This window comes from Carassius carassius, chromosome 10, assembly GCF_963082965.1.
Source record: "Carassius carassius chromosome 10, fCarCar2.1, whole genome shotgun sequence".
Taxonomy (NCBI): Eukaryota; Metazoa; Chordata; class Actinopteri; order Cypriniformes; family Cyprinidae; genus Carassius; species Carassius carassius.
In genome coordinates this window covers 13,429,163-13,442,140 of record NC_081764.1, presented here as the reverse complement: position 1 = coordinate 13,442,140, position 12,978 = coordinate 13,429,163, and the positions used below count along the sequence as shown (strand labels likewise).

Here is a 12,978-nt window from a genome sequence, read left to right as displayed (position 1 = left end):
TCCAGGAGGTATAATGCTGAAAAGAGCTGCACACTCTCATTAAAACATCATTCCATCATAAGTAAATAAAAAGGGGGAAAACATGGCTGGCACAATTTACATGTTAATAACATGAGCAGCTGTGTAGGATTCACATGCGTGAAAAGAAAGTTATCCTGTAATTACAGTAATTGCAGAGAGAATTGCTTCCCCCCAACTTCTAAACACCAAGAAATTTAAATTTTATTCACTAGCAAACCTGCTTGTTTACATTTTTGTCCGTGTTCATTGGAGTTTGTTTGAGTTGATTAAGCTTCATATAAACTAATTAAAGTGTGACTGGAATATTTGTGGGCTGTTTTGAATGACACATTAGGTTTGTAAGAATTTGTTTATATGTTTAGATACAATTAACAACTATGAACATGAAGTATAATTATGAACCTGCTGCTGTCTCTACGCTTATAGTCAACAGGTTATGTGTTATATACTTAAAGCCATATGTGCCTTCTAAAGAGGTCTAATCACACCTATGTATGTGCACAGATTGATATGCCTCAACAGATGGTAAGTAATACACTTTTAAATGTACAATCAAACATGCATAAACAGAAAAGATACTGATAATAGTAGTTAAAAGGCTATGGAAATATCATTTCTGCTGTTCAGCATATCAGATGTTTATCCACCTCATGGACTGAGGAAATAGTCTGTTTTTTTGGTCTAGGACGCAAATTGCCAAATGCCATGAGCTGAATGGTGTACTTGCCATGAGCAGATGCCAGGAGCCACTTAATAGTGAACACTGCAATTATGAACAAACACCTGCTAGCCTTGTGCTCCACCCCACTCAACACTGTAGACAGGCTGAGAGGGGGGAAATGAGGAAATAACACATGCATTGCCTCTTTTATAACAAGGATGACCCGATTTGAGGTTTGGCGAGCATAATATAACTGAAACAATGGGAATAGTGCTTTCTAGAGATGCAAACCAGCCTGACTGGATCAATGCTGGCCAGAAAGCCAATTACAGCAGTGATTATTTTCCACCTCGAGCTTCCTTTGTGTAATCAAGGTACTATCAATATAGTGCACAGTCATTTTCATTTCAAATTAGAGTAATTTTCTTCTGGAAAGACGGAAATACGGTGGCCCAAAGGTGCCACATTTATAGTTATTATGCTGCCTCTAGCATTGCTATGTGGGTAATTAAAATGTAAACAACCATCAACCACTGTCTAAAACACAATGAATCAATGACCGAGACCTGCTCAGAGACAGGCTATACTCAGTGCAGAAAAAAAGATGAAAAAGAGAAAGAGAGAAATCAATTGCACGTAACATTTCATATCAAGGAAGAGGACAATTTAACAATCTGAATGATATGAAATTGGTTCTGCTGAATGTTTCATGAGAGACTCAAAGACTTTTGCACGCACACGCGCGCACACACACACGCACACACACACACACACACACACACACACACACACACACACACACACACACACACACACACACACACACACACACACACACACAGACACACACAGAGAGAGACTAAAGTGTTATGGGGAGTGACTATAATGAGAATGCTGAAGTTAGGCTGAATGATAAGGGCAGATGATGGGGCCACAGATGAAGAGAATGATGGAAAGGAAAGAAGGAGTAAAGGGAGATAAAGGGTCTTTAGTTGTTATTATTATACCCAGCAGTGCCTATGACAGCATCACATGGGCTTAAAAAGCTACTGTTGAGAAGGTGTGCAGTCATTCTTCTCAGCTTTACATTTCTTTATATTTACAATTTGTAACGTTACACAGACCTCATCAAGACATGATACCACTGGGAATATTCTATAGTGGAGTCATGTTGATGCAAAGTGACAAGTGAGGTGTTATACTGCAGCTAGTTCAGCAACACCCCAGAGACAGAGAAAGAGGAGACTGGTGAGTTATAACAGCTTCACACACACATACACACACACACACACACACCCACAACCGTCAAACACTTTGTGCTTTTACTCTGTGAAGAATGCTCGCATGAGTGGTCAAGTGCACTTCTTGGTCAAAATGCTTGTCTAAGGTGGAAATATTTGTGTGTAAACAGTTTTTTTCTTAAGCACTCTTTTCTTTTCTATTCTCACATGACTTTTCATTTCTATTCTATTCTTTATTCAAAAAAAAAAAACTTGAAATGCCACCTTGGTAAGTAAAATAAAATATGTTTTAGCTGAACGGCTATAACTCAATAAAACTAAAACTGAAAATAAATAAAGCAAAGCAAAGCAAAGCAAAGCCTAATAAAACGACAAAAAGAAAAAAAAATACTAAAACTAAATGTAAAATTTTCTGTTGAAAATAAAAATTTGACTAAAACAATACTGACTGAAAATGATTACACCGTTATTTGTTACAATTATTAGAATTTTACGACTAATTTATAATTATTCATGTAAATACTTGAAACAAATCAGAAAAAATGCAATCAACAGCTAATTGGTATCGAGAATCGTAAAAATTTCACTTATATCACTAACTGAATATTGAAATGCTGTTATCATGACAACCCTAACTCGCGTGCGTGTGTGTGTGTGTGTACACAGGTTCAGCTCAGTCTGCTACAGGTGGTGTGTTCACAGGAGGCACAACACAAAACATCTTAACACAGCTACATTATATTAATAATGTATCTTCTCAGAATGGGCAGTGGGTCATTATAGGGATGGGATCAGGATGCCTGGAAGGGTATCTGCAGAATTTTTAAGCTCAAATTTAAGACTTTTTCAGACTTGCACAAAAAAATAGGGGAATAACTATGGTAACATATTAAACTGTAAAACTAGGGATGCACCAAATTTTCGCAAACAAAAATTATTTGGTCAAAAACTGCAAAAAGAGCTCTTTCGGTGTTCAGCTGAATAATCAAAAGGACCAATAAATTGTAAGGCGAGGCGAGCACTAATGCAACAAACATGTCGGCAGTGTAGGGCTGGACAAGAATATTTGACTATTCAAATATTTGTTTGATGGGTTGGCATTCGAGTTTCGATTTTGAGATTCTAATAATCCTTTTTTTTTAACACCTGGCATCCCCTGTGAAACGGTCTTAATTCACGCTTGAATATAGCAGGGTTTTTTTCACTATTGGACCATACGGTTGCAAAGGCTGTCAGGTATGGTTACAGTTGTATTTCCAGGTGAGCCTGGTACGCCGCAGCACGATTAAAAACCGTTCTCGGTTAGACAACCGTGCTTAGCCGTGCTGTTAGAGTGCGTGTGCATGATATCGCCACTCTGTTGCCTAGCTACCAGTTTCTCTATGGCTGGGTTTGCTCAATTTTGCCAACCAAAAGATAAAGACAAAGCAGAACTGTTCATCTCCGAGCAACCTACAGCGTTTAATTTCTCAATCCAAGTTTTGAACGAATTTGGTGAACCATTTGGCACGTTAAACCATTGGCATTGGCTTTGAAGTGGCGCTGCACAGACCGATCGGTGTATGACATCAAAGTACCGCGAGAGCGATTCTAAAGCACAAGGAGTCGTCTGCTCTCTAAGCTCTTGCAGTTCTCTGATGTCACACACCGATCGTTCTGATGGTGATGATCCGCTTCAAGTCGAACAAGCCTAATGATTCAATGAATCATTCATAAAGAACCCTTTACTTCACTCCTAAATGAATCAGCCATTTGAATGAATCAAATGAATTAATAAATGACTTAATCATTAAGACTTACCACCCCCTACTGGCAGATTAAGTTTATTATTAGAGTATCTAATAATAGTTTTAGAGTATAATTTCATTAAAGAAATAATAATGAAGAAAATAAATTATTAAAGTTATAGTTCACCCAACAAAAAAATGACAATTCTGTCATCATTTACTCACATTGTCCAAAAGAGTAGGCAATATAATAATGTAATAAATTTTATCCAAAAAAAATTTTTCTTGCTGAACCTACTATTTGTAATGCCTGTCTGATGCTTTACACAATAATGACTTTAAATTATCTTTCGGGTGTAATTTATATATATATATATATATATATATATATATATATATATATATATATATATATATATATAAACACACATCACCTTAATTGTTTAGATTCTTATAATGCATTAGCCCATCTTCTTGTCGATCCAACAGTTCACATTTACAACCCTGCATGTTTGCAGCATAAAACATGGGTTAGTTTTCACATTAGTCTGAACAAAAACAGCAAAAGGGCTTCTCTGATGCTTTTGGAATGTCAGAAATATAGCGTCATGATCCTTCAGAAATAATTTTTTAATATGTAGATTTAGTGCTCAAGAAACTTTTCCTATTATCTGTGTTGAAAGTTGAAAGCAGCTTAATATTTTTTTATTCATTTAGCTGACGCTTTTATCCAAAGCGACTTACAATTGCTATATATGTCAGTGGTCGCACACCTCTGGAGCAACTAGGGGTTAAGTGTCTTGCTCAGGGACACACTGGTGTCTCACAGTGGATTCGAACCCGGGTCTCTCACGCCAAAGGCATGTGTCTTATCCACTGCGCCAACACCAAATATTTTATTTGAAATATAATTTTTTTTTAACATTATACATCTTTAGTCACTTTTCAACAAATGAATATATCCTTTCTGAATAAAATTATGTATAATAAAGTATGAAACAGTACACAGCAAGCATATGTGACTGATAATTCTGATCGCATAGAAAAGTGACAGATCGCCTCTCCTCTACACAACCCTCTACACTGCAAGTAAATCACTCGCATATGTGACTAAATCTTCATTATGGTGACTAAATGATGTGTAATATTAGCCAATGGCTAAAAAAATTCTCAGATTTTACTTGCCATTGTGTTAGTTGGAAGCTAAGTATAAGTTAAGCATAGATATTGTCTTTTTTTAATTTTTTTTATAGTACTTATTATTTGAAATCGTATCATTATCTTAGCAGTATTTTTGTTAGTTTTTACCCAAATATATAAAAACTTTTTTTTTTTTTTTTACAGAAACACTGAATGACCAATAATACTTGATCATTATAAAGCTTGACTGACTGACTGACTGATGTTAATAATGTACTTTCAGATATTTAAAAAAATGCCATTTTACAAATATTTATTATATAAGTCTGGGGAGTAAACTAAAATATTTACTAGCTAATGGCGATTCAATTTCCAAGATGTCCATAGAGGGACACAATTTAAACAAACAAAACCCAATTTAAAGTCTCATTCATACTTTCATGGATCATTCACACAAGGCTATTTCAAAATTATGACTTAGACAACACACTGTGCACTGCACCAATGTCATGGCCACTTAATGATTCAGACAGCATCAGAATTTGAGAAATTAACTACAGAGATAGATGTGGAGTGGAAAGAAGCAGATCAGGCCATCCTTAAAAATATTCTTGTTTGCCGTAACCCGACCGACCCTGTAAGTTTAGCACCGACTCAATTTATTTATTTTTTTTTGCTTTTAGTCCGACCGACTTGCCGATTGCAAATTTGCGTTAAGACCGACCAATTATTTTTTTACTCTTCAAACAACTAATACAAACGCAATAAAATACTATTAATTATATTTAAGTAAGTATTGTAAATATATAAATTGCCTTGGCCTACATACAAATGAAGGCTATCTTCTTTAATTAAATAAAAAAAACCTTGACGCCATCTGTGTTTACACGGATGTCACACTATGGCCTGTGCGTTCGCTTCATCTCATACTCTCACTCACTGTCAGAGTCAACGGTTCTCGCTTGGTAATGATGGCTGCGGCTGCAGTAAACTAAATGTTCGCGGTCACTGTTCAAAGTCATACGGGTTTGGGCACCATAATACATCTAAAAAATTCATTAAAACAGCTCGACACCGCTTTAACTTGGCACAAAGTTCTGGAAAAACTGTGCCCAGATCTTTTCCCATCCCTTCTCCTCTCTAGTCTAAAACCGTGACCGTGTCGACTGTCACTTTATGTTCGAAAATCTATTGCACGAATCAAGCACGAAATCAACCAACACAAGTTTCGAAAACGAAAATAAGAAAATGATTTTAACGACCTTTTCTCGGAGCACGTCCAGGTTTTTTTTATTTATTTATTTTTTTTGAAGAGGCGTCACACAGCAACTGCAGCTTCGGACAAACACGCATAACAGCAAATAATACTTCTGCACAATGTTTCTCTTTTTACAACAGAAATGTGAATTCAGCCGGTATTCAGTCTCATACAGTTTTGGGCTTGAATCGCCTAGGGCTGTAAAAAAGCTGAAAAAACTAAATTCGAATTTTTTACTTAAATATGATCAAAATTCGAATTGTATTCGAATTTTAAATGCATAATTTCAGGTTAGGGTGAAGAAAAGCTTTTTGCTTCTCTTCTGAGGCTCAAGATAGCGCATCGAGCAAAATATTACTGCATGTTTATTCAAAGCATTAGAATACATGACTGTGAAAAAAAAAAAAATTAAAATAATGTTTATGAACCAATTATTATTAATTAAGTTGCTTAAAGAACTATAAACAAAACAGCATCATGTATGCATGCATTGTTAAATAAATAAAAAGGGCGGAAAACCAGTCACACAGGTTACATTTTTTCATTTAAAAACATGAGATGCGCGAAATATGCGTTCTGTGTGAACGGCTTGGTTTCAGTTTTGATGTAAACAAGATCTTCTCCACATTGATTTTTTTTTTTTTTTTAGTGGCTTCAACTGGATAGGCTAACGTAACCTTATAATGCAATGACACATATATTGTCATCGCATCTCGTGAGCGTACACGAGGTGAAAGATGAGAAAGCAGATCCTGCGTGTCGAGTTTGTCCGCCTTTGAAAGTTGTGTAGACACGGCTGTGCGCGCGGCGAGATGGAATGGAACACGTACCGGGGCTCATAAGGCAGCTTCCTTAATGCACACCTAAAATTCATATGCGCATTCGAATGTGGATTTTTATTTTAAATTCGACGAATATTCGAAAAAAAAATTTTTTTGATAGCCTAAGAAAATCGCCTATGCGATTTTTTTGTTGTTGTTGAAATTTAATCGTAAACACAGCCATGTTGAAGCCTGCAGTAAATGTTTTGCGTTAATGCAGTCCACTCTGCTTATTGTTTTTCGAAAATGTTGCACTCCTGTTTGTCATTTTGCACGTAACTTCACGCCAATAAATCATCAGAAATATTGGTCTTTACCAATATATTGAATCTTTACATTCCTCCTGCCTGTTGTCCGTGGATTTACCTATATTTGGTGTTATTTGCCGTATAAAACTTTAGACATGCAAAATCTATTTTACAATCGATTCAATGAACACTCGTCACTCAAATCAAACAGGATTTTTTCACAAAAGTGACAACCCAAGAAAGCAAAGTAAACGTTCTCTCATTTGTAGGTTGAATTGATACGTAGCGGTGTATGCAAGTAAAACAGTACCTCATTTTTTTCTCACCTGAAATTAATGCAATAAACATGTTTTTGACAAAGATTTAAATTAGTTTGTGGTCTATATAGCCTGCATCAAAATGAGGTTTGCAATGATGCGCCCGAAGGCACGGGTTGAAGACCCAGTCAGTGACGTCACGATATGCTAATTTGTTTAAATTCATACCGACGTCATCACTATCACAATAATTTACTTTTTTTTTTAACATTGAAACTTGAAAAAAAAAATATAGACCGACCTACCGACCCTTTTTTTTTTTTTTTTAATTACTGTTACTGCAAACCAAAATATTTTTAAGGATGGCCTCACTGTACAACAGTCTTAGTTCTGTTGTTATGCAAGCATGGTGCCCTCCCCTCATCTGTCTCTCCAGGCTACAGGAAGAAAGTAAAAACACAAGCAGGGAAGGATAGAAAGCAATTACAAATGATCTCTAACTCAGCTTGCACATTTGAGCACATCTGCGTGCAAGTTCACTTCGGCATGGTAGGTCAGAGCAGAACCGTCAACTGTCAAACATCAAGGCATTAAGACTAACCTTGCTCACCTTGTTTGTGTGCATGTCTGGCCGAGTCATAATTTGCAACCCTTGCTGAAAGGTGGTCGTTACTTTTACGCACATTGACTGAGAGGAAGGACCATAGAAGAAGGAACATAGGTGTGCAAGCGGAGGATCTGAAATGTGCATGACCACATGAATACAGCACAAACAACAGGGAGAAAAATCACAGAGCACACCAACATAAGCAAAACCTCAAGACAGCCTGCAGCATGCCATCAATTACAGCTCATATGACCGAGAAAAAACAAAAAAAAAATGATTACCTGATTACCTTGATTACCATCAAGAAAAGACAGAAAAGAAAGCTAGATAAAGAGATGAAATTGAATAGCTGTACCTCTTGGATCGACGAAGCATGCTTCTCTCCGGCAGGGAAAAATTGGAGAGAACGGTCCAGAAGGAATCAGACATGATATCTGTGCACTAACATGGCTGTCATCCATAGATTAAGTGCGATAAAGCACCAGAGAAGGAAGAACAGCTGGCTAAATGAGCATTTCCTCTCTGATAGCAATCACTAGATGATGTTCCTACAGCTGTTGCCAGCAACCTGTCACACTACTAGAGTTATCGTGAGATGCTGTCACGTGCTTTTTCTCTCCTCTAAAACCCTCCCTCTTTTCTCTCTCTCTCTCTCTCTCTCTCGCTCTCTCTTTCTCTCTCTCACACACACACACACACACAAACACACAGCAGTGCATATATAAAAATGAAGACAACTAAATTCAATCAAGCATATTACAGCTAGACAGCAAGTGTCAGAGAGACTGCTAGCAAAACTACAAATTTTGTGAGAAATAGTGATATGTTTTAATGTTAAATTATCTGTCAACCAGAAATACTGGATTTGACAGTATTCAATGCAGCGTTACTGGAGAAAGTGAAAGAATGACAGAAGATAAAAGAGTGCACAAACACTCACATATGCAGGATTATTTGGTCAAATGATACAAGCATAAGAGAGATTATTCTGTGTTGTCCAAACTATTTCATCATTAGCCCACCAGACTCAACTGAAGAAAAAAAAGTGAAAAATGAGTAATCAAAAGATAAACAAGGCTGGTAGAAATCATACGTGTGTCTGTGTGCATGTCTTTGATCAGTTTTGCTGCAGGGTAGATGCAGGCAGGCATGGCAGCACTGTGTCACCTTGAGCTAACCAACACCATTGGCTCGGTTGCTTCAGACACACATCACAGAACAAACAGCTAGAGAGAGAAAAACACCTCCACCCAATACCACGCACATCTATACACACCAAACAAACATAACAGCAGGTAACAGTGCTGACACTGTATATTTGACAGTGATTTCTCTGAGGAAGCAAGGGATTTTTAAAAATAAATAAATAAAATAAAACAACATTTTACAAAATAAAAGTATAAAACGCTAGTTTTGCTAAAACAAAAGTCCAACAGTGACACCAACTGATTAAAGGTTTAGAGGAAGGCAGCACCTCTTTTGCCTCCCTTGAGCTCAATGCATTGTAATTGGCCAAAAATGCAGGTAATGAGAAGTGGTAATTGCTAATTATAGGCAGAGCATAGGGGGGTTGGTGGAGGTACAATGTGGTTAAAATATTGATCTAATCAGACCAATGGCAATAATTCTTTAGATAGATAGATTATGCTCACCGTTCAATGAGAAGGTAATTACCGGATTTATTGTAATATGTGTATGTTTCTGTGTGCATAAAAGGAAAAAAGAAAGAAATTGATTTGTACTGGCTTCTCTCTGTTGACACAGACTTCACCAGTCATTTACAGAAGAGAGAACACAGTGAAATACATCACACTGCTTAGTGCAGGCCACACCCCCTACATGCACTGTGCATTCCTCCATAATATGTACAAATCATTTCTTAAATCTTGCACACAAAATATCAACATGTCCATCTCAGTGAGCATTCATGTAAATTACATGAATATTACAAAAAAATTGTGTTTAAAACTTCATTGTGCAGTGTGTTATATACTGTGCACCTACTGTAAATTATACCATTGTAAAAAACAAATACAATGACTGAACACACATTTAGGTGAGATGATAATAAAACAAAAGTCTAAAAATTACCCTATGGGGGAATCCATTTTCTTTGAAGCCACACTTGCTGCATTTGAGCCCAAAGAATTAATCTGTTTTGATATTCTAAATATATTTGATCTATGAGATTTATGTTCAACTAGTAAATACCAAAAAGTGTTTATACAGTACCTAGCTAGCCAGTAAATCAAGATATGATATGAAAAATCTAAGCGAGTTAGTTTATTTCATTCACAATTTATAAGGTTAGATATGTACTAGCTAGCTCAAGCTGTGATGCTCTTTCTGCTCGCCAGCTTTCTGTTCTCATACTGGTCAAAAGTTTGGACACATTATTATTTTTAACGTTTTTAAACATTGCATCTCTTTTGCTCATCAAGCCTTCACTTTTTTGAGCAAAAATACAAAACAAAACCGTAATATTGTGCCGTTTTACCAGTATTATAATTTAAAATAATGGTTTTCTGTTTTCATATACTTTAAAATAATGTATTTCTGTGACGCAAAGCTGAATTTTGATCATCATTACTCCAGTCTTCAGTGTAACATGATTCTTCAGAAATCATTTTGATATGCTGATTTATTATCAATTTTGGAAACAGTTGTGCTGCTTAATAGTTGTTTTATTATCATTACTACCTGTGATTCTTTTTTTCAGGATTCTTTGATGAATAAAGAGTTTAAAAAGACCAGCATTTAAAACAGAAACCCTTTTTCAAGAATACACTTTCGTCCAAAAGTTTGGGGTCAGTATTTTTCACCCTCTTCTTTTTGAAAGAAATTAATACTTTTATTCAACAAGGATGCGTTTAATTAATAAAAAGAAATAGTAAAGACTTATATTTTTAGAAAAGATTTCTACTTTGAATAAACACTGTTCTTAAGTTTTTATTCATCAATAAATCCTGAAAAAAGCATCACAGATTTCCCCCAAAAAATCCACAAATGGCATTTTTTACATTTGTATTAGTTTGCATGCAAATCAGCTTTTGATCAAACAAAATGTTTCTATTTATGTTTGTATATGATACAGTTTTATACATTTCCACAAATTTCCAAATAATTCCCATAAAATCCAGGTAAGTTTCCAACTTGGAATATTTCCAAAATTCCCCAGACAAAGTTCCCATGGAAAGCTTCCGGAAGTTTACCAGAAATTGTCTGCCCCTTTGCAACCCTACACCTGACAACCTCAGAGAACCTGACTAGTGAAGTCAGGTTCAGACCCTCCTAAAATAAGCATCATCAAATCAATGATTTCATGTAACCCACCAAACATGCTCCTTTTCCCTTCTCTTTCAGTTATGAAGAAAACACTCTGCCTGTCATTTTTTTTTCATTTGATTCAAAGAGACAACTAAAGAGGCAGAGATTCCAGCGACCTAATGAACCAAACAGATAAGAGAGGCAGGCAAGAATTGCATTTAAATGTTTAATTCAATGTACAATTTTCTAATGTCATAGATTAGACTGTTAATAGCAACCTCGTGCAACATTCCAAGAAGACATAGTTCACCCAGAAATACTTATTCTGTAATTATTTACTCACCCGATTTGTACTCAGCATTTTTTTTTTGTACTCTGCCATTTTGAGTTCCACACAGTGCTTTGCTTTGTACCAAAAGCTTTCTGATAAAAATCTTCGGTCAACGGTTAACGGTCAACAAAGAGACCAGTCAGGCCCTTTGTTTGTGGGTCATTTGCGTCCACATGTGACCAAACAGGTGTTGCTTTCAACCTTTCTCCCATTTGTACGAATCCGTTTTGTGCAAGTGTGCAGAGACAGAGCAACTAATCTCTCTCATGGCTCACCACCACAATGCTGAAAACTTTTTTCTGAGCATTTGGGCAAACCCCATGTGTACCATGTGGGCTCAACACAATTTCAATTTGAGAAAAATTGGAATTGGCAACATAATTATTAAGGGCCTATCAAGGGACATTGATGACCTTGCCCTATACCACACTTTCTTGTGCTTTTGGGAAGTTCTTTCGAGCCGAGTGGTGTGTGACAGTAATGGTGAAACAAAAGGCTATTGTTCTGTCCATTATTCCACATTAAAGGCTGCTGAATTGACAATTATGAAGCTAGATGGTATGCTGCTAAATGGCCATCTAGTTTCTATATGCCATAAGCCATACGAGGAACGCCAGGCAGACCGTAACACCTTAGTTAGGGGCACTTAATATTTGGCAATGTAATTTGCCTGCATGGACACTATTGGAGCTGAAGAGCTAAACGGAGCTGTTGGCGAGCTGATGGTTTAACTGTTTTTCCAGAGCTGCCTTATAGATGAATTAAACTCATTTCAAATTTATTTAATATCCCCAACCCCAAATAAAAAAAGTATATAACAAATGTGCCTATTCCTTATTAGCATGGGTATTGTAACCCATTAATTAACACATTTAATTTTCATTTCAAAATATGGGGATAAAAATGGTCCTGTATAAGGTCCTGTTTTTTATATTTATAACACATTAAACAGTTCAGCAATATCACATGACTCATACACACACACACACACACATTTTTCACAATCAGGCAATCTGACAGATTATTGTTATAAAAAAAGACCAGACCAGTTATTGATCTCTTACACAATATCTGCTATATGGCTGATCAGTAGATGACAATCCAGATATAATCCAGATATCCCATCATAAGTAAACTGGGGTTGATTTAATTTTCTGATCTTGGGTACAGTAGGTCAGAAGAATATCACAAGAGAGAAACAGAAAGTCTAGATACAAAAAGGAGCTTTCATTCACAAAATGGGGAAAAAAGAAAACTGAGTGTGTGAATGTGTAGTGAGAGGAAAGACCCAGCGATGGAGAAAGGAAATAAGAAGCAGCCTTTGGAACAGTTCCCTGCCTCTCTGATGTCATGTTGAGTTGAGCTCTGAAAGGTTTTAAAACTTGGTTTCCTGCAGCTT

The 12,978-nt window shown here is 36.3% G+C and overlaps 1 protein-coding gene across 6 annotated transcripts in view; it reads right to left on the bottom strand.

Annotated features, from left to right (window-relative positions):
• The window catches only part of LOC132151825 (microtubule-associated serine/threonine-protein kinase 2-like), a 139,540-nt gene that overhangs the window by 29,868 nt on the left and 96,694 nt on the right, over positions 1 to 12,978 (bottom strand). Inside the window, exon 1 of one of the 6 annotated variants that reach the window (XM_059560227.1) lies at positions 8,337 to 8,554. The exons of the other annotated variants lie outside the window; for them this stretch is intronic. Coding sequence (XP_059416210.1) covers positions 8,337 to 8,410 — 74 coding nt within the window. The 5' untranslated portion in view covers positions 8,411 to 8,554. Of the gene's footprint in view, positions 1 to 8,336; positions 8,555 to 12,978 lie in introns of those variants that run through there. 6 annotated transcript variants of the gene reach the window in all.